General features: G+C 45.1%; 2 protein-coding genes and 1 long non-coding RNA gene across 10 annotated transcripts in view; 2 read left to right on the top strand and 1 right to left on the bottom strand.

Moving 5' to 3' along the window:
• The window catches only part of DGCR2 (DiGeorge syndrome critical region gene 2), a 97,922-nt gene that overhangs the window by 52,436 nt on the left and 20,147 nt on the right, over window positions 1–25,339 (bottom strand). For 4 of the 7 annotated variants that reach the window (XM_039505589.1, XM_039505590.1, XM_039505591.1 and 1 more), the window contains exon 1: window positions 8,689–9,061. The exons of the other annotated variants lie outside the window; for them this stretch is intronic. In XM_039505589.1, coding sequence (XP_039361523.1) covers window positions 8,689–8,767 — 79 coding nt within the window. In that variant the 5' untranslated portion in view covers window positions 8,768–9,061. Of the gene's footprint in view, window positions 1–8,688; window positions 9,062–25,339 lie in introns of those variants that run through there. 7 annotated transcript variants of the gene reach the window in all.
• LOC120386361 lies at window positions 8,950–21,238 on the top strand. Of its 2 annotated transcripts, XR_005589677.1 has the most exons (3): window positions 11,536–11,573; window positions 12,456–12,640; window positions 21,040–21,238. It is a non-coding gene; the product is annotated as an uncharacterized LOC120386361 (long non-coding RNA). The 2 variants fall into 2 exon arrangements; XR_005589676.1 differs by lacking the exons at window positions 11,536–11,573; window positions 12,456–12,640 and adding an exon at window positions 8,950–9,160.
• Window positions 17,593–18,604, top strand: LOC120386360 (testis-specific serine/threonine-protein kinase 1-like). The gene has a single exon (XM_039505601.1). The coding sequence runs from the start codon at window positions 17,729–17,731 to the stop codon at window positions 18,572–18,574; it is 846 nt and encodes a 281-aa protein (XP_039361535.1). The 5' UTR covers window positions 17,593–17,728; the 3' UTR covers window positions 18,575–18,604.

Raw genomic sequence — 25,339 nt, 5'->3', positions numbered from 1 at the left:
GTTAGACTGTTAGATCATCTTAGCTAGAACATGCTGGAGAACACACACACCCACCCCTTTTAGTCTAGCCTAGACAAGGCATACTCATCTTAGATGAGTAGAAATCCAAACCTATAGAACTATACCGACTTAATGCCACCAGAGGCTCCTTCTAGCCATCTGCCTAACACCATTCTCAAAACCCTCCAATCCCATAAAAAGCCACAAGAACAGCAGTGTCTTGCACTAAGCCCTGAAAGTCATCAGATCCAGGCTCTGGTAGAACAAGGAGAAGAGGTGAGTTCCAGGGTCAAGTATCCTTCACCATGAACACTCACCTGTAGTTCCTTCTAATTTAAACCAAAGACTCTCTAACTCATGCACCTCAGATGACTGCAACTGTGGGATCACCCAAGGTGGTCTCTACTGGTTTGTCTACACTGCAATCAGAGGATGTGACTACAGATCACCTAGACATACCCAAGCTAGCATTTTAAGCTAATTAGCTCAGGTACCAGTAGCAGTGAAGCTGCAGCCACACTGACTTCAGTGAAGGCTGTACAAGCCTGCCCAGAAGGCTTGGTAATTACTCAAGAAGCTAAGCGCTACCATAGCTTCTTTGATACCAATCGTCCGGCATGTTCTATACAAGCTGCAATCACTTCATGGACATACCCTAAGGTTGGTGAAACCCAAAACATTCAGGGCTTTAGAATTCAAAAAGAACACCTTAAACTCCATCCAAAAACAAGTGCCAGCCAGTACAGAACATGGAATAGATGTGCATTCCGAGAGAAACATCACTTAACGTAGATGCCTTTTTCAGTAGCTTTACTTCCCAAATGATTTTAAGGTGTAGCCCAATATAGAGTGCATACAGTAGTCCTATCTCATGGATAGAAAGGCATGGTTGACCATGGCAAGGAGGTAGCGCACATGAGTGTAGACGACAACTCAGGAGAAGACACACTGTGATCCATTATAGAGAAAGGGGGGGGACGGGAGCGGGAGAAAAAAAAAGCAGTGGACTGAAATCGGGAAGCCAAGACACAGAAAAGTGAGAGATGTACTAAGTGCAGTCAAATAGCATTTGATGAATACATTTTGACTAATTCCACTAGTATTGACTGAATATTTTATTAGACACACTTTGCAATGGTCAACCATCTCTACAAATGGTCAAGTACTAAGGGGATAAAAGCCAGTAAAATTAACTGAACCTATTTATTGAATATTTTGTTCTACTGTATGACCAAGTAGTAAGTCAATATTTTTTTAAAAAATTAATTAGGAAATGAATTAATGTTTCATTTAAGTACCATAAACAATAAACATGACAACTGTGACTTGAATGGAACGGAGGGTGTCAGGGTGACCAGAGTAAAAAAAATAAATCTGTGCTAATGGCCATCAAGTCCTGTATGCTGTCTTGTTCTACAATATCTAGCTCATTTTCTCAAAAGTTCCATACAATTAACAAATACCATTAAAATGCTGTTACCTCATAGAGGATTAGCAGACTGATTTTTTAATTAAGAGACAATAGGTTAAAATGTCACCCTAGACGTTGGAGTCTCTGGAAATCGCTGGCTTGGGAGATCAGAGAGCATACCATTTCTAGGTTGCAGGTTAAACTTCAGCCCAGGGTTTTAGCAACAGAGTTATAATCCAGTATTTATTCCAAGAGACAAATTAGTCGGGGGCTTCGTCCACTTCTCAGTGAATAAGTGTCTATGCTAAAAAACCTACCACCACAGTTGGTTCTCTTGTAGACAATCTCAGAGAACAAAGCATGGTTAGCACTGAATCTCAACAAACCTCACTAGCAGAGGTGGTCTTTCTAGATTAGGAGAGAGGCACGCTCTACTTCAGAGGATTTGATACTTCCTTCTCTGGGGCTGTCAATCTTGCACTTTTCATGAACACTCAATTCACTTTATAAACACTAATTTTCAGTCAATTATTTAGTCCATAATATACCTGCCACTGAGCTATTTCTATATTCTGTATCCCACAACGAGAAGACAAATGAAATAGACAATTTTCTATTGGATAAGCATAAACATAGAATATAAACAGAAGTTTTGCTATAATTAATAAACTTGGTAGAAAAAGTCAGCTATAATCATCTCTCAGGATAACAAACTTCTTTGATTAAGTTACAAGATATTATCTAATTCATATTAGAAAGAGAGCTCAAAAGTTAAGAGGCATTACTCATGAAGACAGATTCTAGAGCTAGTTACAACTCTTGCATTACAAATAAAGATCAAAACCAAGAAAACAAACAAGATTAATTCCAGATAATTGATTTGCTAATTCAAGCCTTACACTATATATTTTTCCATACACTGAGTGGGGACCTAGCTAAGGGTTTCTCCATCTTTCATATCAAATTTAGGGCTTGGCTACACTTGCCAGTTACAGCGCAATAAAGGAGCCCTGGGCGCCCTAGCTCACTACCCATCCACACTGGCAAGGCACGTAGAACGCTCTGACTCCACAGCTACAGCGCTGCTGGTGCTCCACCTCGGCGAGTGGAATAACGTTTGCTGCATCACTGCGCTCTGATCAGCCTCCGGGCTGCCAGAGTCCATCCTGGTTGTCGAGATCCGCACCCAGGCCCGCTGGGATACAGAACAGGGATCCCCATGTAATACGTGGGAGTGCTGCAGCACCCCTAGTTCCCTGGGTAAACGTTTAACCGGGTAACCAACAGAATTTTAATCAGTTACGTGGTTATTATTTTTATATGTTATTTACATCCCTGGTCGCTGCTCTGTGCGGTGCAGCAGCTGCTTGCGAGAGCCTGGTGGCAGCCCACTCCCTCCTCCCCTCCCCCAGCTGCTGGAGACTGGGGCCAAGTGGGCCAGAAACATGCCGGTGGAGAGGGGGCGTTCAGCCCCTGTCCTCGGCAGCCAGGCCCAAGCTGGAGGCAGGGTGGACTGCCGTCCCAACCAGGCTCTCTCAGGCAGCTGCTGCACTGCACGGAGCAGTGACCCAGAGCAGCCAGTGTGAGAAGCAGCTGGTCCCGCCCCCTCCACTCCCCAACCAGCCCCGGCTGCCAGGGTCAGGGGCTCAGTGTGCCAGGGGACAAGCACAGGGGGAGGAGGACAGAGCACCTCTCCCTCCCCACAAGCAGGCAAATCTGGGGGGGAGGCACTTGACCCCACATACCTCCCCACACATCACCTCTATGCTGTACCTCTTTCCCATTCCCTCCAGGAATATTTTTTGTGATCTCATGACCTCCCTACAATAGCCTTGCAACCCCCTTTGGGGACAGGGCCCCCAGTTTGAGAAATGCTGCTTTTGGCAACGAGGCCTCCCTAAAACAGAGTAAAACCAAGGAACAATCCTTCCCCAGGCAGATTTTGTGATTGGCTAGTATCTGCAGAACGTATTTAATTCAACTGGAAAAGAGGGTAAAAACCATTCAGTCAAAAAAGTCCACTTTTTCTACACAATACACAAATATGGGTGATCATTCATAAACAATTTTAACATGTCTTTTGATTAGCTTTCTTCATCTAAGAAAGGGATCAATTCTGTATTTCATATCTGTGACATTTTAGTGTTAGTACATTAAATACAAAAATGTCAAATTATAAAAGTGATGTTAAGATCTATAAAACTGTTTGGGACATAGGAGAGGATGACAATTAAACTCTCGGTGATTTAAATGCATGTCATGTGTCAGCATATGCGTAAAGGCAAACCGTAGCGCAACATTCACCCACCTGCAGTAAGCCTGCATCAAAGCATATCAAAATTTTAACCTCCCAGCTAACGATAAGATTGAAATCAAATTTTAATTAAACTACCTGCACTGGCAAGTCTTTTAACTAATGCTAATTAGCTCAGTCACATAAGATTTTAATATTAAATTATTTCCTCTAGAAAGTCCACTCGTTCTTGCTTCTTGTTCAGACAATCGCTAAGACAAACAAGTTTGTTTACATTTACGGAAGATAATACTGCCCGCTCTTATTTATGTCACCTGAAAATGAGAACAGGCATCCGCATGGCACTGTTGTAGCTGGTACTGCAAGGTATTTACATACCAGATATGCTAAACATTTGTATGCCCCTTCATGTTTCAACTTGTAGGCTCTAAAGTTTTACATTGTTTTGTTTTTGAGTGCAGCCATGTAAAAAATAAATTCTACATTCATAACTTGCACTTCCATGAAAAAGAGACTGCACTACAGTACTTGTATAAGGTGAATTGAAAAATACTATTTTATCATTTTTACAGTGTAAATATTTGTAATAAAAATAATAGTGAGTACTGTACACTTTGCATTATGTTGAAATTGAAATCAGTATATTTGAAAATGCAGAAAAACAAAAAAATTTTATAATAAATTTGAATTGGTATTCTATTACTGTTTAACAGTGCGATTAAAACTGTGATTAATTGTGACTTTTTTAAATCGTTTTACAGCCCTAATAAATGGACTATTCTGATATTTTATACTTCAAAGTCCACATCCTTGGCTTTTAAAAATACACAGCCAATAATGCAAGTACTGTCCGGAGCAAAAAAAGTAATGCCCCTTGAATACTTAATCAGTGCCTTATACCTAATATTTTGTACATTTTTAAATGTACAACAAAATAACTGAGTCTCAAAAGGTACCATTATGTGCCAAACTCCCATGGAATTTTGATGGCAGTTGGGCACCCAACAGCATTTTGCCTTTGAAAACCTCCCAAGTGTCTAAGGATAGGCCTAATGTCTACTGCAGGTGTCGGCAACCTTTCGGAAGTGTGTGCCAAGTCTTCATTTATCCACCCTAATTTAAGGTTTCATGTGCCAGTAATACATGTTAACTTTTTTAGATGGTCTCTTTCTATAAGCCTATAATATGTAACTACACTATTATTGTATGTAAAGTAAATAAGGTTTTTAAAATGTTTAAGAAGCTTCATTTAAAACTAAATTAAAACACAGAACTCCCTGAACCAGTGGCCAGGACCCAGGCAGTGTGAGTGACACTGAAAATCAGCTCGCATGCCGCCTTCGGCACCCGTGCCATAGGTTGCCTACTCCTGGTCTAGTGCTTTAAGAGTGCCTGATGAAGTCATGGGTGACCACAATAGCCTAAAACAAATTTATAAACAACCCTAGGAAGATAGCATCACTGATGCTTCTTCTAATTGGCTTGGCTCTTAGTGCTAACTTGCAAAAACCAAAAACACACCAGATGCAAGATGTAGGTCCCTTCAAACTATTTTCTGCGAGGTTGCTTTAAAAAGATTATGCACTTGTGAGGGCTTGGAGAAAATAAGGAAAGTTTTTAGTCTCTATTTTTTAAATATTCTATAGCAACAACAGGGACACAAGGCAAATCTAGAATTAACACAATAGATTACGGAGCTGTGTGATTAGAATGGACTGAGTTATGCAAGCAGCACCTTCTGCCCAAGGTAGGAAATCTCATACTGCTCTGTAAACACCCTTTTGGTTATTTGAGAACAGTCTTACGTAAGCTGCAGCCATCCTTCCTAAATCAATGGGACAGTTGCTGCAACACAGGAGCCTTCAGAAAATGACAGGAGAAGCATTGTTGGGAAGACTGAAGTCCTCAGCATTCCAAAGCCTCTCCAGGACTGCCCCTCCCCCCAACCACCACCCTAATAAAGGTGGACCTGGCCCCAGAACATGCATCTCCTAGCCTGTTATTGACTTCCAATAAAAGCACTGTGCTTCCAACACCTTTGATTTTAAGGCAATATGAAGTGAACTTCGTACACACCTTTCACTTAAGTGAGTAAGTCTTTTCCAGTCTGCATCTCTGGAGTCATCAGATCCAATACAAGTGGGATACAGCAAGATTATTTCATTTACACCATTACAGTTTGAGCTTTGTTTGTGGCTGGTAATTTAAAGATATTAAGTGTAAAGAAAACAACACTGGCAAAAAGTCTAAAGTTCTTGTATATACTGACAGACTTTGAAGTTGTGAGCTTTTTTGAGAAAAAGATGTGGGAGTCACCATGGACAGCTCAATGAAGATTTCTGCCCACACAGCATTAGCAATCCAAGTAAATAGGGTGCTTGGGTATATTCACAATCGGATTAAGAAATTCAACAAACAACTAATGGCACATTCCATCTGGAATACTGCACCTGATTTTGATTACCTCAAAACAACAGATCAGAGTCCAGAGAAGGGGAAATGGATACGGTTATAGGTATAGGAGAACCTCTGTGTTATCGCCTTCAAAAGCTAGGATTATTTGACTTGAAGAGGAGACAAGGGGAGTTAAGGTTTGCCTACACTGGGGAATGTTTTCACTAGTGTAGTTACACCAGCACAAACTCTCTGAAGTAGACATACTGCACCAATGTAAGAAGAGGCTTGCAACAGTGCAACATACCGCAATGAAGGTAGGAACTTCCTAAGAAACATGAGGGATTGGCCACTGAGAGGTGTGATGTCATACTAGATGGCTCAATGGTCTTATCCAATATGGATCACTCCGTTTCACACATTTCTAAAAGACTACAATGATCAGATGCTCACTCCATCAGTGTTTAGGGTCAAATTTCACAACCTGCAAGAGTATGTAGAAAGTCTGAATCGCTACAGAGTATTTGTAAGTAGCAATTCTGCTGACTATTACACTTAGTAAAAAGACTGAATATATCATCTGTCAGCTAATTTGTTAGTTTTAAAACAGTATATCCGCCTATGCAGAAAATTTAGGACTATAGAAATGTTAATACAAGCTCCTACTATACTATAAAACCAATTTCATCAGGAGAAGCCAGTTACAACATGGCACTGAACTGTGTTGGTGGACTGAATACACTATTTGATCCAGCTATGTTTTAACCGTGTCTCATAAGGCGGTCTCCCAACATCACTGTTTCATAAACCAGTTTATCTGAAAGTCAAAGTTATGATGCAAACAAGCAAAACCAAGAAGATTCAAAATTATGACTAGAATGAACTGAATGTTAAACAGTGGGGTCCTGGCTCAACCTATGCCTTGCTACAGCTCCTCTCTAGTGTCAATACTTTTTGAGAGATGAGAGAGCCCTGCCATGACACCCATGAACAAGAATATAAATGGACTGTACTTTTAGATAAACAGCAACTACAAGAGGTAAACAGTAATGACTTTTCAAAATTTCCATATCTTGACTAACATTTTAATGAGTCACTTCTTAGCATATGTATAACGTGCCTCAAGTGGCTCATGACCAGGATTCGTCACGGAATTTGGTCCGCTGGTTGGATCATTAGCTTCCCCAGCGGACCAAATTCCATTTTAAAAAGCCACTGACCTAATTTTTAATACAACCACTACCCAAACACAACTGAGAAACCAGGGGATGGGGACTGAGGGGTCAAGGAGGAGAGAATCCTTTAAGTGATCAAATGGAATTTAGGGACTCTGGTAGGAAAGGGAAGCATTGAAACTGAATCACACTGCAGTAGAACATGGAGGAGATCTTTCAACACTAACAGTTACATATTTTCTTCTGAAGTTTTCAAAGGTTATAAAAAATGTTAAACTCCCAATCCACATAATGCCAATCTCATCAAGAAGACTGACCAACATAGACTGAGTGACTGAAGTTTCCCCTTGTTCAATCACAGCCAACATCATTTTATATTTACTAAAAAGAGTTAGCAGTGAAGACGGCTGTATAATCTGCATGCACAATTTAACACAGCAAGGGTTCTCCCATCAGGAACTTGAATTTCAAATCAGCTCCGAGGCCTCAAGATGGAGGCAAACTGAACTTTTCTCAGTTCTTGGCCACATTAGCAACCCATGCAATACAAACTAGTTTTGACCCAGATGTATTCCTCTAAAAATACAACCTCAACAATGTTCAATTTTCTATAAAAGCCTGCTTAGTCTTATTATACAGCAGATGATTTCCAGCTAGAACTAAATTCTTGCTCATTAAAACAAAATGTCAGTGTTTTCTCCTACAGCTAGGTGTAAAGCCCAAATTCCTCTGACAAAACAAAATGCAATATACAAACTGGTCTATTACTACCCAACTGGGGCTTATAAGTCATCTCTACTTGTAACGACGGTAGGTACAAAATTTTCAGACAACTGAGAACACCATTAACTTGAGAAAAAAATCACTTAAATAGTCTCAGAAATATTTACAACGACAACAAACCACTTTGCAAAATAACGCAACCCAAGTCCCAGCGGCTCAGGAAGGGACCACTACAGCATGAAGTTCTGCATGGGACAAGGGAATGGGGGGGGGGGGGAGGAGCAAACAGCTCCTGAATGCAGTGAGGGGCAGAAGCAGGTCAGCTACACCGTCCTCCTGCCTGGAAACGGTGAGACCAACAAAATTTACTAGCGGAGCCTGCAAACAAAGGTTGAGCAACAGAGTCCTCACCTAGGAGGCTACAAATAAAGCATCCCTGGGTGCAGTGCTGCTCCTCCCCGCAAGTGGGGATGAAAAGGACCACACGCCCCCATGCAGCCACTGAGAAGGTTGGACCCCACAAACCCCGGCTTGCTCTGCAGGCAGGGCCAGCCCACCCCACTGCACAGCCCGCCCCCTGCCCTGCAAGCGGCTTCGCCCCTCCCTGGCCCCCTTCTTCCACTCGTGGCCCTATTGCATCCCCGTGATCCTCCCGGCGGCTCGCTCCCTGCCCCCATTGCAAGCCACTCACGCGCCCCTTCCCCCCGCCAGGCCCCTCGCGGCCCCCGTACCTGGCCGCAGCGGCTCGGTGATGCTCAGCACCAGGAGGAAGAGGAGGAGGAAGGTGCCGCTGTCCGCTTTGGGCACCATTTATCCTCCGTTCATCCTCCCCCAGCGCAGCACCATAAACCCGGGGGAAGGAGGGGGGAGGAAGCGGGAGGAGGAGCCGCCGTCGGGCCGCTCGGGCCCCGTCCGCACCGAGCCCCCCCGCTGGAAGCCAGCGGCTCTCGCGGCGACGGCTCGCCCTGGCACCCCGGCCGGGAGGGGGCGGGCGGGGGCGGCAGGAAGGTCAGGAACTGGCTCCGCGCGCCAAGGGCCGCTCGCCTGGCTCTGGCTCCGGTTCTGGTTCTGGCTCTAGCTCCACACAAGATGGCGGCCGCACCCCCCCTCCGGCCCCTCCTCCCCACAACAAAGACCAGCCGCCAATCAGCGCCGGGGGGCGGGGCTTTCGGTGGTAATCTGCATATGCGCCTCCGAAGTAAGGTGAGGCGAGTGGCCGCCTTGAAGGCGCTGAGGGGGCCCGGCGGTTACGAGCCCGGGGGAGCTGCGGGGTTCCCTAGCGCTCCAGCCATTGCTACCCCCGGCGGAACTGCCACGGGGGGAGGACACTGACCGGCCGCTGCCGCCACTTGTCAGTATTGGCGTCTGTCGGTGAATGCTGCAAACAGCGAGCGGGCTGGGGAAGAGATGGGGCAAAACCACGGTCAGGCTACGTGCTGCTGCCTGACTGAGACTTGGGTCCATCGAGTGCCTGTATATTATTATCGGTTTCCTGGCTGCCCTCCTCCCACTGAGAATCCAAGATTTAATCTGCACTGAGTGCAAATCTGGGATTGGCTCTCACCAGGACTAGAGACAACCTGGTCCTCCCCCCGCTACAGTATGTTAAATGAATGCTCTTCGAAGTGGTGTGCAGACCCCCCCACACACACATCTCAAATGGGATGCTTTGTACACAACAGTGTTTAAAAGTTAAAAGGACAATGAAATGTAGCTGTATCAGTCCCAGGACATTAGACAGCACCTCATCTCTCTGGGGATAATGAAAGTCCCTCTAAAACTAAAAATCTGCTAGTAAGAATTGTAGCTAGTGGCCATCAGTGATTTGCTGGGCTACCTGATTTAAAATCAGCTTGGGAGGATGTAGTTTCTTTTTCATTATGATTTTTAATATAGGTTCGAGTAGATCAGTGACTCGGTGAAGTAAGCTTTGAAGTGGTAAACAATCATTTCATAGTTAGTCCCTCAGTAACCCTTCGGTAGGTCCAAATCCAGCCCAAGTACATTGGAGTTCTGGGGAACGCCCTGGGCCCAAAAGAGGGATGGAGTCTTCTCCATCGGCCATGGAGAAGGACTAATTATTATAATTATTTGTATTGTGGTATCACCTAGTAGTCCCGATCAGGGCCCCTTCGTGCTAAGCACTATCCAAACACAACACCAAGACTTCCTGGAAGAGCTTACGGTCTAACTCATCTCTCCATCTAAGCATTTATATCATGCTCATCACCATGGTATCTGAGGGCACTGCCTACCTTTGTTACTATGTCATAGTACAAGTCATGAATGCCTAGAAAGAGCTGTTGTGGTACTGCTAGCAGCAATGGTTGCCCCTCACATAGCCAGCCCCCATTTCCCTCTGTGCAGCAGCATGCAAGCAATTCCTGCTGATGTGCTATCTACAGAGGGCATTTACACTCTTTGCAAGGTCTCCCCTGCGCAGTGGTTCCAATACCCACAAAAGAGTTAAAGCTGCTGCAACACAGCATGCTGCAGTTTACTGATCATATATCCCCTGAATTACCTTTGTATTGTAAACACTGACAATCACAAATTGCACTGAAGACACAGAGCACAGTCAGCTGTTCAGAAGCCCCCAGTGCTGGGAGATATAACTCGACTGGATGAATGCACATCTGAAAGCAAGGTCCCACTTTGTATGGCTCTTTTCTTGCAAAAGATTGTATTTAAAAAAAAATTAATTCAATGAAATGTTAACTCCAGATAGGGGCCAGTTTGTGATACCATCACTCACAGTGAATACTACCTTACACTACAAGCCATCTGTAGTCCTTATGGAGTAAATGATGAATCACTTTGAGTAAGGGAATCACAGTCTGTCCCCATGTTAGTGATGATTAAAGGTACCAGCCTGACAATTGTTGAGATTTAAGTTCTCTCTAGAGAACAGAAAAGTACAGGCAGCAGCAGTTCATCCTTCCTCGCCAATACATCTCAAGCCCGAGGCCAAGGAATAGGGCACCAGACCAGGAGTCAAGAGATCTGATTTTCATTCTCCACTCCACCAATGACCTACCATGTGACTTTGGACAAGTCAACATTACCTCTCTGGGCCTCAGTTTCTCAGTCAGCAAAATGGAAACAACAGTTCCCACTTTTGTAAAGGGCTGGTTTCATGACGCAATGTACACGCTAAATATTGTTATGGAAAAGGTTGGTGCTAAGGCATTGGACTAAGGTGCACCCAGCTAGAGCAGGCAGGGGTCTGGTCATGGTAGGGGAATGGAGTGTTCCAGGACGGTTAGAGCAGAATACAGGTTTCCGAGGTGGATCAACAGAGATGGAGGCAGCTGTTCCTGGCTAGTGGGGACTGACCAGGGCCGCCCAGAGGGGGGGGCAAAGGGGGCAATTTGCCCCGGGCCCCGGGCTCCGCAGGGGCCCCCAAGAGAAGAGCGGAGGCTCCCGCCTCCGCCCCTCTCCGGGAGCCTCGGCGCATCAAGCGCCGAGACTCCGGCCGAGCCCCTGAGCCCCGCCCCGAGCGCCGTGGGGAGGGGGCGGGGCAGCTGCCTCCGCTCGGCGTGGAGCTCACAGCCCCGCCCCCTCACCACGCGGCTCTGAGCGGGACGGAGCTCAGGCCCTGCCGGCGACGCGCTCGGTAAGAGGCCGGGGCCGGGGAGAAGCCGAAGCCGGGGCCGGGGCCGGGGCCGGGGCCGGCGGGGGGGATGGAGAAGCGGCGGCCGGGGCCGGGCCGGGCCGGGCCGGGCCGGGCGGGGGAAGCGGGACCCGCCGCCATCGAAGCGCAGCCCGGTCTTCGGCGGCGGGGGGCCCCTTCTGTTCCGGGACCCGCCGCCGAAGTGCCCCGAAGGCCCGCGGCGGGGAGCCCCCCCGCCACCGAATTACCGCCGAAGCGGGACCCGCCGCCGAAGCGCAGCCCGGTCTTCGGTGGCGGGGGGCTCCCGCCGCGGGTCTTCGGGGCACTTTGGCGGCGGGTCCCGGAATGGAAGGGCCCCGCGCCGCCGAAGACCCCGGGCCCCCGGAATCCTCTGGGCGGCCCTGGGACTGACCTGAGGTTTGAGGAGTTTCCTGTCCAGTCTTTATGATCACTTATGAATTTGTTGTAAATAAATCAGTCACAGGAAAGATACCTGACTCCACAATCCAAATTTCTCTCTCAATGGAAACTGACTTGCTGCTACACCCTGAAATCGACTATCACTTGGCCAACTGGCAACAATATTATTACTGTCTGACCTCTCTAAGGTATTCCTAGGGAGCCCATCACCATGCTGACTGAGCTACAATATGGGAGTGAGTGACTCCATGTTCTTACGTGCCTCGGCTGATACTGCCAACTCCCCAAAAGAGTTTTTCAGCATCGCAAAAATCATGCTCACAATTATTACTGCAATCAAGTATCCAACTCTGCCACATAATGCATTAGTTTCACAGTATGTGTAGACTCAATAATTACAAAAAGCATTACATTTTAAAGCAAAATAATATAAATCAGTTTGTTTTGTCATACCTGCGGTGACAGTTCATCCCAGGTGTCAAAGCCCATCCAGGAGGGAGAAAAGAGGAAAATATACAGGAAACTAATTATGCAGTTCAGAGCATCTTGGAAATTAATAAAGCTGATAAGGAAGGAGGCTGGAAAGCCTGGGTGCAGCAATACTTTCTGCAGTATCACAAACTGCAGACCTATAAAGCTGGAAGAGGAGAGTGAGTTTTAATTTCTGCAGGTTATTATGAATTAATTCTTTCTAGTAAGATGTGTGCACACTATAAATGAGTAACCATGTGATCCTGATATAGAGTAGCAATAACCACCCAATACTTAAGCAGAGGCTAGTTTCCCTTTGTAAGCCTAATTATTCAAACAACTGACCCACCACTCTGCCATAATAAACCATTGTCTTGAAACTTTGCATGCCATGTCTCAGCCCTGCTTAGGGTTTTTCTGAGACGTTTGGAGGGAAAAATCAGAAAAGGCATTTTAAAAATTATAATATCTAAAAATTGACTTCAAAGTTCACTACCTGGCAGCCTGATGTTTGGAGAGTTTAAAGAGGTGGAATGTTTGTAAGGTAAGTTATATTGCTTTGCGGAATAGCGCTGTCCATGCAAACCCACATTCAGCCTTAACTCGTTTCTAATGAAGCTTTCTGTGTTTGTTCTCTTTCTTCATTCCATCCTACTCCTTTGGTTTGTTACTGTCACTCATTGCATCACATCTGTAATCAGACTGCGTGCTCCTTGGGGCAGGAACCCAATCCTTGCCTTCGTTTCGTAAAATGCCTCAGACTGTGGGTGCTGTCAAAAAAAAAAAAACTATGCTTTTTATCCAGCACCTTCCAGAACCCACACTAAGATCATTCCTGAGCTATGCTTCTTATAGTTTAAATGCCTGAAGGCTTGTGACACCTGTTGGGGATTAGTCTGTTAATAATTTGTTTAGAGTTAAGGACCAGTGAGCATAGGACTGTCTCTTTGGTTCATAAGAGCAGGTGAAATCCTGGCCCCACTGAAGTCAATAGAAGTTTAGTCACTGATTTTGACGGGGCCAGAATTTCACCTTCTGTGCATACCGTTCCAATATATTTGTATACATCTATTGGGTTATAGTACAGCAATCCACTTGCATCTTTTTATTCACCCTCTGACTGATTATGCCTAGTTTATAAGCAATATGGGAGAGACCGATCTCACACAGTGACCTGCTTTTAATAACATGCTACAATTTGGCAGGTAGATATAAAGTGATCAGGGAGATTACTCCTTTTCCCATAGTAGCTTCTGCCACCTAAGTAAGCAGAAGTCACTAGTAACCTGAACAAGTGCAAATCACTCCCTTGGTAAAAGGCTTGTTTTTGCTAGCAGGAATTGGCCATAGCCCAACCCAAGAGACTCTTTTTCCCCCAACTGCCATTCTCAGAAACTTCTAAAACTCCAGGTTTGGCCAGCCTTTTCCAGCGCTTGGCAGCCCTTTCGGAGACAGAGTTCCCCTTAGAGATCACCCCCATTGGGGATCATTGCAGAGCAAAGTATGGTTAACCCTTCCCTGGCAGCTGGACAAGCTGTCCCTTCTGCTTTCCCAAGAAGCAAGACAGCAAATCAGTGATGTTAATGTATATCTTTATCTTGGAAGTATATAATGCTATCTACAGAGCACAAGGTAGCATAAAGATATAAATACATTCCTAACGGCCATGTAGGAATGTTGCAAATGGATGCTGTACAGCCCAAAGAGAAGTTTGCAAGGTGCCTGCATGGCTGCACACAGATGCATGTTGCATTAGTCAGTTATCAGGAGACTAAACTGCTTCCAAATTCAATTTGGAGGGAGCTGGAAGCCAGAGTCTTAAGTTGCTTTGATCCACTCTGTGAAGCTGGGAGCTTGAAGTCACACAGAGGATTTGTTTGCTTTCTGGGAGGTCAGAGGAATTAATAAAAAAAAACTGGTGAGTTAATCGTGAGCTCAGCCTCTTCTACCTGAGACAGCTTTAGCTGAGGTGTGTAATGAAAATTCCCCAGAAGATCTAAAAGAAATGCAGAGGAAGTCTCCAGCCTGACCTAAAGCTCCATGAAAGGTTAATACAAGGTATTTCCTGCCTGTCATAATTAGAGCTGGTCAGAAACCAGAATTTCCACTCTGTGGGAAATTGACGTTTAAAACAAAATTAATTCAGAACCAGAATAAAAAGACAATATTTTGAAATTTCCCCATGACAGAAATTTTTGGAAAAAAAATCTGTTTTGGACCAATTGAAAAGTTTTACTTCGGTAAAGTTGAAAGTGTTGTCTCTGTTTTGACCTTGTTTATTTTGATCTTGTTATTTTATATTGTAATTTAGAATATAAATTTCAAACCAAAAAGTCATTTCAAATCAAAATATTCTCACTATGGAACATTTTGACCTTATCAAAATGCTTCATTTCCATTTTTTTTTCATAACTAAATGTTGTTGAAATTGCCACCTTCCCTCAGACTGTTTTGATTTTGACAAACCAAGATTTTCCAACAGAAAAATGCTTGTGTCTGAAAATTTTCCACCAGCTCTAGTCATAAAGTGCGTATAGTTCTGCCATTGCTTTTATAAAACATTTGTTTTCTTGTATTATATACCTGTAGTGTGGTTATATCAGACATAAGAAAAAGGCCTTGGCTCTCAGTTTGTCTCTGCTGCTTCTAAGTCCTAAGGAACAGTGATCATGGAAGGAGTGAAGTATTTTAATGTGACCATCTTATGAGGCCATCACTTTAACTTCAGAGAGGGATTATGGCAACAACCCTGAGCACTGAACATTAAACAGGGTTAATTTGATGGCAAGCTAATTATAGTTCACACTTTTATCTCTGCCAAGCAAAGTATTGTGTAAGATCATAGTCTAGCGTATATCAGAGGCAGTTGATAGCGTTCTCAGAAAAGAGCAAGTTGGTTTTCGGAAGGGGCGTGGATGCACAGACCAGATCTTCACTCTACGAAACATAATAGAACAGAGCTTAGAATGGCAACGGCAACTCTACACAAATTTCATAGACTTTGAGAAGGCTTTTGATAGCATTCACAGGACCAGCCTATGGCGCATTCTGCGGGCATATGGAATTCCTTTCCATATAATCAACATCATCAAAAGCTTCTATTTCAACATTACATGCAGTGTTGATCACAGTGAGCTCAGTTTTTAAGTCAAAATGTCAGGGGTGTGTCATGTCTGCGCTCCTCTTCAACATTGCCATCGACTGGGTAATGTGGCATAGAACAGAGGACATGCCAAGAGGCATTAAATGGACATGCTTCTCATCCCTTGAAGACCTGGACTTCACAGATGATGTCACTCTCCTATCACATACCCAACACCATATACAAGAAAAAACAACTCGACTCAACCATTCAGCCAGCAAATTGGACTGAAAATCAACCACAGTAAGACAGATATCATGACCTTTTAATATTGCTTCACCATCACCTGTACAGATAGAGGATCATGTTCTCACCAGTGTAGAAACATTCACATACTTGGGCAGCACCATCAGCCAGGACGGTGGAACAAGCCAGGACATCTGGAACAAAATCAATATAGCCAGGAACACCTTGAGGAGCTTATATACAGTCTGGAAATCATTAAAATACAACACCAAAACCAAACTCAAGATTGATCAGCGCTGCATACTTTCAACACTGCCTTATACTGCAGAATGCTGTGGAATGAGAAAGTATGACATATCCAAACTGTCTTCATTCCGTACAGCCTGCCTCAGAAAAATCCTCCATATCTTTTGGCCCAGAACAATCTCAAACCAAAATCTATTGAAACAGTGCAGCCAAGAGGATCTGAGCACCATCACTGCCAGGAGGCACTGGAGATGGATCGGTCATGTGCTTCCGATGGAAACTGATTCCATCACCAGAGTAGCAATAAGATGGACACCTGAAGGCAAATGAAAATGAGGCCACCCAAAAACAACATGGCAAAGAGCTGTGGAAGCCGAGCTGAAAAACCTGGGGCACAGCTGGGGAACCATTGAAAGACTTGACAGAAAAAGTCAGGAGTGGAGGAGCTTTGTCACTGCCCCAAATGCCAGAGGCATAATAGGAACATGATCATGATGATGATGAATTATAGTTCACCTCTAAAAGTAAGATACCAGCTCCCTTTTGATAGCTGGCTTTTGGGTCTGCTGTTGGGATTTTTAACATATAAGGTTCCACATGGACATGTTTACAAAACTTGTATCCAAAGCACATCTTGAAACACCTGTTGCAAATTCTGTAGGCCAGCTCCGAGGAATAGCTCACCTCTTTAGGAATGCGGCAGTGGGTCTGGATTTTTAGCCATATGATGAAGGTATGGAGTTCAGGGTTTACGGCACTGGACTGGAAGTCAAAACATCTGGGTTCTTTTCTGCTCTCTGCTACTTGACTTTGGGCCTCAGTTTCTCAGTCAGAAAAATGGGACAATACCACCTGCCTTTGTAAAGGGCTGGTTTCATGGATTCTGCCCCCAACACGTACTGGGCTCACAACCACCTAAACTCCCTGAAGTTTCCCCGCACTGTTCTGGGTTTGGCCAACCTTTTCCAGTGCTGGGTGTCCCCAGCCACGCATAGCTGTTGTCTGTCACAAATACCTGTGATGGAGTTCCCAATATACATACTGAAGTTTTATTGCTTATGTGATTGGGTCATGAACAGCAAGGAACGAGCATTGCCTTATCTTTCCCCTTACATAACCTCTCCTTCCTATGTACAAACCTGGCATCAGTACAGCTATCCGCCCCAAGGATAGTACTTTAAACCAAATTAAAGGATGGGGAGATTTTTAGGTGTGTTGAGGCTGCAATAGAGGCACAGAATAGCAGGCTCAGAAGCAGGGATAAATAACACCTAAGTACTAGGCTGCGCAAATAATTGGAATGAAGCGATTTTAGTTTCAAAACCAAACAGGAGATCTTTTAAAACCAACCTCTTTCCCCTTGCAAGGTAGAACAATCCTCTATTAAGGGGTTCCAGAACACGAGGTGATGTCTTTTTTCGTTGATGCATGAAACTTTATCATCCCTGTGCTTGGCTTTCACTTTATAATGCCACTGAATTATACAGTCAGTCACCACTCATGACAGCTTTGCTTTATGACCTCACCTGCTGACATCATCTATTAAACAATGCCAAGAGGTTTCAGATCAGTAACCTCCAAAGGACTCAGGGACCAGAGTCAACCATCATGCAGTGCAAAGGAATACACTGCTAGCTTATGTACAGATGAGTTGTAGGTTTCACCTTCCGAGGCACTTGTTGCTTCTGGCACCATGGATGATGCTGCAGTCCTTAAGAGGAAAGGTTACATCATGGGGAGCAATTTAGGAGAGAGCTCTTTTGCCAAAGTGAAATGCGCCTACTCTGAGCGCCTGAAATTCCACGTGGCAGTGAAGATTACAGACAGGAAAAATGTTCCTCCTGAGTTCTTGGAAAAATTTCTCCCCAGGGAATTGGAGATATTGGCAACAGTGAGCCACTGTTCTATCATCAAGATCTATGAGATCTTTGAGACATCTGGCAAAGTCTACATAGTCATGGAGCTCGGTGTACGAGGAGACTTACTGGAGTTTATCAAGAGAAACAGAGGTCTGCCTGAAGAAGTAGCACGCAAGATGTTTCGCCAGCTATCTTGTGCCGTCAAATACTGCCATGATTTGGATGTTGTCCACAGGGACCTGAAATGTGACAACATCCTTTTGGATAAAGACATGAACATCAAACTGTCTGACTTTGGCTTTTCCAAACGGTGCTTCCAGGATGAGAATGGGAAAGTGATCCTCAGTCAAACCTTCTGTGGTTCTGCTGCTTACGCTGCTCCTGAAGTGATAGAAGGCATTCCTTATCAGCCCAAAGTTTATGACATATGGAGCCTGGGCGTCATTCTGTATGTGATGGTCAGCGGATACATGCCATACGATGACTCCAACGTTAAGAGAATGCTCCGCTTTCAGAAGGAACACCGAGTGATCTTCCCTGAGTCTTTGACACATGAATGCAAAGATCTTATTTTCCGTATGCTGCAGCCCGATGTGTCTCACCGGCTACAAATCGAAGATGTTTTGAACCATGCTTGGGTGCAGGGGAAGCGCCAGAAGCCACACACCATGCTTGAATAATCAATCAATAAACCACTAAGCACAAACAAAGGGCAAGGCATATCTGTTTCTAGAGGCTGTCACACCGCAGAATGCTGTAACTGCAGCTGTGATCCACGGTTTCCTTTGCTCAATGTGCCCTGTCATTCTCATGGTGAGATTTCTATCCACTTTCATATTTAGAAACCAATTCAGCTGCAGCCAGCTGCCAAGTGGAAGCTATTATTTCCTTTATTTGCCTTGCTGCTGAGGTCAACATGAATGACAACTTCTCAAGGCACACAGATTTTTAGCAGTACTTGGGGTTACCTGTTCTCCTTCCAGTGACCCAGCCAGCAATTTTAGCCTCTGCTCATCCCACTGTTACCTGACTTATTCAGTGGGTCATAAACATGCCTTGGTGCTTTATGGGCAGAGGCCCTGTGCTGCCCCAAAGAGCTGCTTACAAGTGAAGGTTGACACAGTATGATGAGAGATGGGGGCACACCAGCAGAGTAGGAAGGGGCCTTCCATAGTGACCACCCCCCCAGGACTATTGTCAGACAGCATGTGTCTGACAGTAGTCCTAGAGAGGGCTTGGTTATTGATTACAGGGGTAGACATGGTAGAAAGGCTGGTAAGCTCCTCAAAGTAGCTGTTTGCCTTTCTCAGCCTCCAAATATTGTTTCTTCCTGCTTCTCCTCCTAATCGTCCTCAAACAGAAACCTCTGCCAATCAGAGAGGGGCTCAGGATCCGAACCCAGGGCAGGGGGAATTTGTTCCTTTGTTGCTGGTATCTACTAGTGAAGAAGGTAATCTGTAGTCAGCTTGACCAGAAGTCATGGGAGCTGCTGGCTTCTAAGTCCCTGTTCTCACTCCAACTTTGAACTAAGTTTGTGATCACTTAGTGCCAGGGTTGGTGTCACAATTCAGAGCTACTGCACCTGGTTTTCCCCTCCATGGTCCTTCTTCTCAGCCATTACCTCTCTGGGCAGAGACCCATGGCTCTCTCCCTCCTGACCAGAGTTCAGCCAGGCTTCAGAGTTCCCCGCCTACACTGTGATACTCCCAGCAACCCAGAATGCCTAAACAGGCCAGCGTCTGCTCTTTGCTCTCTCTCTTCAGAGCCTATACACAGTGTAATTGCTCACAGTTACCACACAGCTCTTTCTAAGCAAGCACATTTATTCATTACAGAGAAAACATACTCAAGCACTAGAAGTGCCTACACACATGTTAATAGGCTTACCAGAGGTCAAGGGTTCTGGAAGGAGTCAGTCCTTCAAATCACACCAAGGGATTTTTCTGTGGTTACAAGTTCATGGCAGCTTTAGTTCAGAACTAGCTCCCCCGCCGCCTCCCGAAGCTCAGCTTTTCCTTTAGACAGCTTGGGCCTTTGATCTTGAGACTCCGGGACCTGCTAATCAGTAGACAATGGTCCTCTCCTCAGGGCGGAGCTTCAAAAGCCTTGTTTTTTTCATAACTGGAGGTGGGAATTTGCATTCACCTCCCCCTAGATACTCCCTAGGAAAAACCACTTGACACTGTTCGTCCAAAAGTCTATTCTTGTCTGGCACATTGTCCCACGATAGTACATACACCATTCATTTACTAAAATGGACCCAAAGTTATGTAAAACTCAGTTCAATGAGACTTTGCAGGAACTTGCTATATCTGTCACAGCTGGCCCTACACAGGGTTTCTGTCACGCCCAGTATGGTGAAAACTGTTAGTAGCCATGCCAGCTGGATTTTTTTGCCCCTGCTAGTGCCTAAGATGACATCAGTGTCCTCCTGGAACCAGTTCAGTACAGGCTGTTTAGTTTTGTTGCAGTGTAGACAGAATCCCCTAATCAGGTTTGTGTTATAAATTTGGTCAGTGTTCCTCCCTTCCCAGCTGTATGAAATGGGACATCCCAGAATGCATTGCTGCACATGCCGCTGAGTCCGTTGGGTGTGTGTCCTACAGGTGCTCTGTCCCCTGCTATGGGATAGCTGTCCCGATTTTCCTAGCGTGCACTATTACAAATACTACTAGGTGGCACGGAAGGGGAGGAAAGAGACACAAACTCAGCTATGATGGCAGGAAAGCTGCCATTTGACACAATCTACGCTGCACACGTTGTAACTGGTCAAGGGGGCTGTACCACTCACCAGTTACAAAATCATGGGGAAGAGATGTCCAGACAGGAGTTCTATAGCTTTCCATTGGTCTCGTTCCCTTCCTAGTGAGGCATGGTTTGCTCAGGACTCCGCCTTCTGCTGTGTATGTGCAGTGCAGTGAGACCCAGGTCCAGCAATTGTAAACCCAGATTTAGCGTGAAGTGTGGACACTCAGGCCTGAAAACACTGAGTCCATAAGCCCAGGGGCCACAGACCCACATTTACAATGCATGTGTCAATTTCTTTGTAACTTGCTCACTTGTAATAAACAGCATGAAAGAATAACAATCATCACTCTCTGTTGACAATATGCATTTTTTTTCTCCTTCTGATATTTTGGCAAAGAGCCACGATTGCCCCTGTGCAGCTGGGCGGAAGACAAAGTAGGACGGAGGCTTGCAGAGAGACAGGATCAAGACCTGAAGAAGCCATTGATTTACTTTCAGATTTTAAAAAATGCTCTCTCGGAACCTCGTGAAGCAGCACAACTGACAACCAAATATTAATAAACGGCACTTTGCTGGGACGGCGTCCCTGGAAGATATCTTGAGGATATTTGTCATGTATCAGTATTCAGCTTGTCTCAACGGTAGAGGCGGGAGGGGTCTAGTCTAGCTATCCCCTTCCCAAGGCATTCTTCGTTAATATGCCACACTTGGCGCAATCTGGTCCATTCCAAAGACAAACTGAATCTGCTGAAGTAGTTTTACAATGCCCAGTGATATGTCACCTCTGGCAGGGATGATTTAGCAAAGTCCACCTGAGGCAGGAAAATCATCCCCACTTCCCTGTAATCTAGTGATGGATTTTTTTAACATGAGTCTCCCTGCAGGGTGCTGCTGCTAAAATATTTATCTTCGTTAATAACAGTGGTCTCAAAAGCCCTGTTTAATTCAGCGTTGACATTTTACCCTAATGCACAAGGATTTGTGCTGTCTAATAAATACACACCATAGACTTTGCGTGCACTGTGCATTCAGTGGACTCTGCATTGTCCCCAAGTCACTGTAGTTTAAGATCAAGTCACTCATTGCTGGCCCCACTCAGTGTCTGAAGTAATTCTCAGGAGGCTGGAACGCCAAGATATTTTCAAACATTTGTTATAAGCTACTTTACTTGGCCGGTTTAATATAATGCCAGATTCTGCATCCACAACTAAGCCACGTAGTGCAGACAGGGCTTTACCCATTCCTAAAACTGGGCGCACTGTCACTAACGTAAAGATTTCATTATTCCAGAGTGCCAGAAAATAATCATCTTTCCAATTATTTTAGATTAGAATACAAATACATATTTTAGCAATGTCAGAATTAAGATAAAATACATGCACTAAGCTTATGAAACAAGCAGAAAATGTGGTGCATACATTGCATACACAATCTGTAGCTAGCTAACAATGCCCAGAAAAACTGTCAGTCAATGCAAGCATTTCATTTAAATATTGGCCACTCAAAGTTTTACAAGTCCTTGGCCTCCCTTTTTGGCTGTTACTGTTCTGTAGTTCTTACCCAGTTGTGCGCTGATTTCACTGTTCCTACATTTTAGGCTGGTCTTGCTGTGTAAGGTATGAAAAGTTCATAAGTGAATGATCAAAGTCTTCCTTGAACTATGAGGTAAATGACTAAAGTATTGTGTGTGCTTGACTCAAGATATTAAAGAAAATGTGGCTGTGTCTCTGTGGTAAAGTAACAATTAAAAACATTAATTAATTTCGCATGCACCTTTTTCTGTGTAGGCCTAGACTGAAAAAGTGCTGAGCGCTTGAAAATCCCACTGATTTCAAATGGAATTGGCAGGTACTCAGGGAACTCTGGGGATCAGCCCTTGGTTCTGCATAAACCTCCCCACACTTTTGAACAGTAGATAGATGAGGAAGCAACAGGAGCTGTTCAGCATATCAGCTTTAATGGGCAATGTTTGCAGGAGGGCACTTGCTTAGAGACTTGTTCACACCAGGCTGCCCCTCTTCCTTCCCCCACCCCCCCACATAAAGTTATTACCCTACAGAAACTCCTCCCACGGGTCAGAAGAAGAGAGTCGCTGAAGTCAACGGCAGAGTACTCGGTATCTCGCAGGATTAGGCTGGGACGTTCCCCTCTGGTGTTATCTGGACCGGTGATCTGCTAGGTCACTCCAGTCCTTAACTCTGGGAGCCAGCCTTACCCTGCTCTGCCGTGAGAACCCCCACTCCTGGGCTGTCCCCGCACAGCCTCTGGCATGTAAGCTGCTCCTTGGATTGTGCAACCGAACGCCACTAGCCAATATCTCCAGTCCCAGACACAACCCTAGGAACCTCCATCTTGCAGTGACCAGTTATGCCCGCTGGACGCTGCAAGCTTATATGAGTTCGTCCATTTAACAAAGACATTGATATGCACCAGGCTTGTTCTCCCAAGGGGAGTTTCTGTAGATGTAGGTGGAAGAAAGAGGAAGAGCACAGCAAACGTCTCTCCCTTGTATCATGTCCTTTCTTCCCTCTTTGCTTTGCACATCCCCTCTTCAGAGTCAGGTGAGCATTACCTCATCGCAGCCCCAAACTGACCAAAGGAAGGGGGGTGACTCACTGGAGAGTCCAACAGATCCTGTGTTGTTGCCTAGGCCAGTGTCCTTTGTTCCTGTGAGGCTAGGCTGGGTTCGTCCCATACATGCCCTGATGAGGTGTGAACTGCCCCTCTGCTCTGCAGAGTCTTTGCCTGGGCTTGCTTTAAGCCATGAGGACACATTCTCAGCCTCATAACTATATACATGAAATTACAACCGATAACAAACATGACTATAACAACCATGCTCAGTGCATCATGAGCCTTCCGAAGACACCCAACATGACAAACTTTGCATTAGATACCACACAATCCTAATATAAGGATGAACATGGGGGTGGCTGGGTGTTCTCCCGACGTACAGAATGTCACATAGGCCCATCGCTTATTTTAAATGGTGGAATCTGGAAATTTCAAATGTTAAGAACCTTTTTTTTCCAGCTGAATCAGCTCCCATCAAACTGGTACATGCTGAGGTTTTGGCATGTTAGATACTGACCATTTGGCCACAGGACAGAGAACCAAACAGGGATAACAAAGGATGCTTATCACTCTGTTTTCCATATTGTTTTCCATAACCATCTTGTGATGAGATTTTGAGGTTATAATCTAATTCATTGTTAAATCAGAGGCATGGTCTGAAAAATCAGCAACAGTTGATAGAATGATCAGGAATGTCATACGGCCTAGTTAAAGAGCTAACACAGAATCTGCACAGAGAAGAGTCACTATGTCTGGATTTTTTTTCTTGATTCAGACAAAAGACTGGTCTAGATCAGGGGTTTTTGACTTTTTTCTTTCTGAGTTCCCCCCACCCCCTGCTATAAAAACTCCACAGTCCGTCTGTGCCACAACAACTGGCTTTCTGCATACAAAAGGCTGGGCCAGCGTTAGTGGGTAGCAAGAAGGGCAGTTGCCCAGGGCCCCATACCCCCCAGGGTCTTGTGAAGCTAATTTGCTCAGGTTTCAGCTTCAGCCCTGGGTGGGGGGGCTTGGAACCCCAGGCTTCAGCTTTCTGCCCTGGGCCACAGCAAGTCTAATGCCAACCTTGCTTGGTGGACCCCCTTAAACCTCGGGGGCCCCCAGTGGGCCCCAGACCCCTAGTTGAGAACCACTGGTCTAGAAAGCTAGATCCAAGGAAGGCTAGGGAGAATACTAAACCATCAGGCAGCAGGAACAGGAGTCAACCAGTGGACAGGAACAAAAGTGAATCACTTGACTAGAAAAGCGGGGGGAGGCAGGGGATGAGAGCGAGCGAAAGAAGCAGAGATCAAACTAGGGGACACATGGGAGCCAGATGTGGAGCAAGAACAGGAAAGTTCAGCTCAGAAGGCCAAGTAGGGACATGGCTGATCTCATGCTAAGATTCATTGATCTCTACACAACCTGTACGATTAGCCCCGCCTGTTCAATCGAATTTCTGCCTCCCCAGCAAGGTTGCGTGTAACCTTCGACTCTGACACGGCTTTGCAATTTACGTTTATTTACTCCCTCTCCGTTCTCCCTGTTCAGTTAACGGACTGTCTTTAAGTTAAATCAGAGTTGGCGAGGGTTTGGGGCGTTATTCTGAGGGGAAGTAAATGATCCTTCTGCCTACAGAGGAGGAGATCAGAGTTGAGCATCTAGACCTAATTCCAGCTTGGAGTCTCGGTCAAAGGGTCATTTCCTAGAGATGAATATTAGCAATCTGGCTGCAGTCAGACCAGAGCATGTCCAAAGCCCAGTGACTGTGGATCAGAGTTTAAAATGAAAAGGTAACAGACCCCGGAAAGGTCTTTAAAATACCAAGTGTTTAAAAATGACCCGCTCTCAAAAGTCAACTGATCGATTTCCTTTGCAAACTTCCACAGAAAAATTCTGCCATCCTGTGGAATTAATTACAAAACCTTTCTGAGCTAAGTAAGCAGGGAAGTGGAGCTGTGTTTCAACCTAAATCCTGTTTACAATCTAAACTATGAAACCGTTCTCAAGCAACTCTATAATGGTGCTTTGCACTTTTATAGCATAGTCCCTAATATCAGAGGATCTCAACCCTCATGACAAACATCAGCGTAGTTTGGCCTCAACAACCTGCTGATATAGGAAAGTAACGTCCTCTCCAACAA

The sequence above is a fragment of the Mauremys reevesii genome, linkage group 18 (genome assembly GCF_016161935.1).
Source record: "Mauremys reevesii isolate NIE-2019 linkage group 18, ASM1616193v1, whole genome shotgun sequence".
In the NCBI taxonomy this organism is placed as follows: Eukaryota; Metazoa; Chordata; order Testudines; family Geoemydidae; genus Mauremys; species Mauremys reevesii.
The sequence above is the reverse complement of the archived record's forward strand: the minus strand, read 5'-3'. Positions and strand labels throughout refer to the sequence as shown.

Bases quoted from the DNA above. Each gene is read 5' to 3' on its own strand.
- LOC120386360 (XM_039505601.1), top strand. From the start codon at position 17,729: ATGGATGATGCTGCAGTCCTTAAGAGGAAAGGTTACATCATGGGGAGC.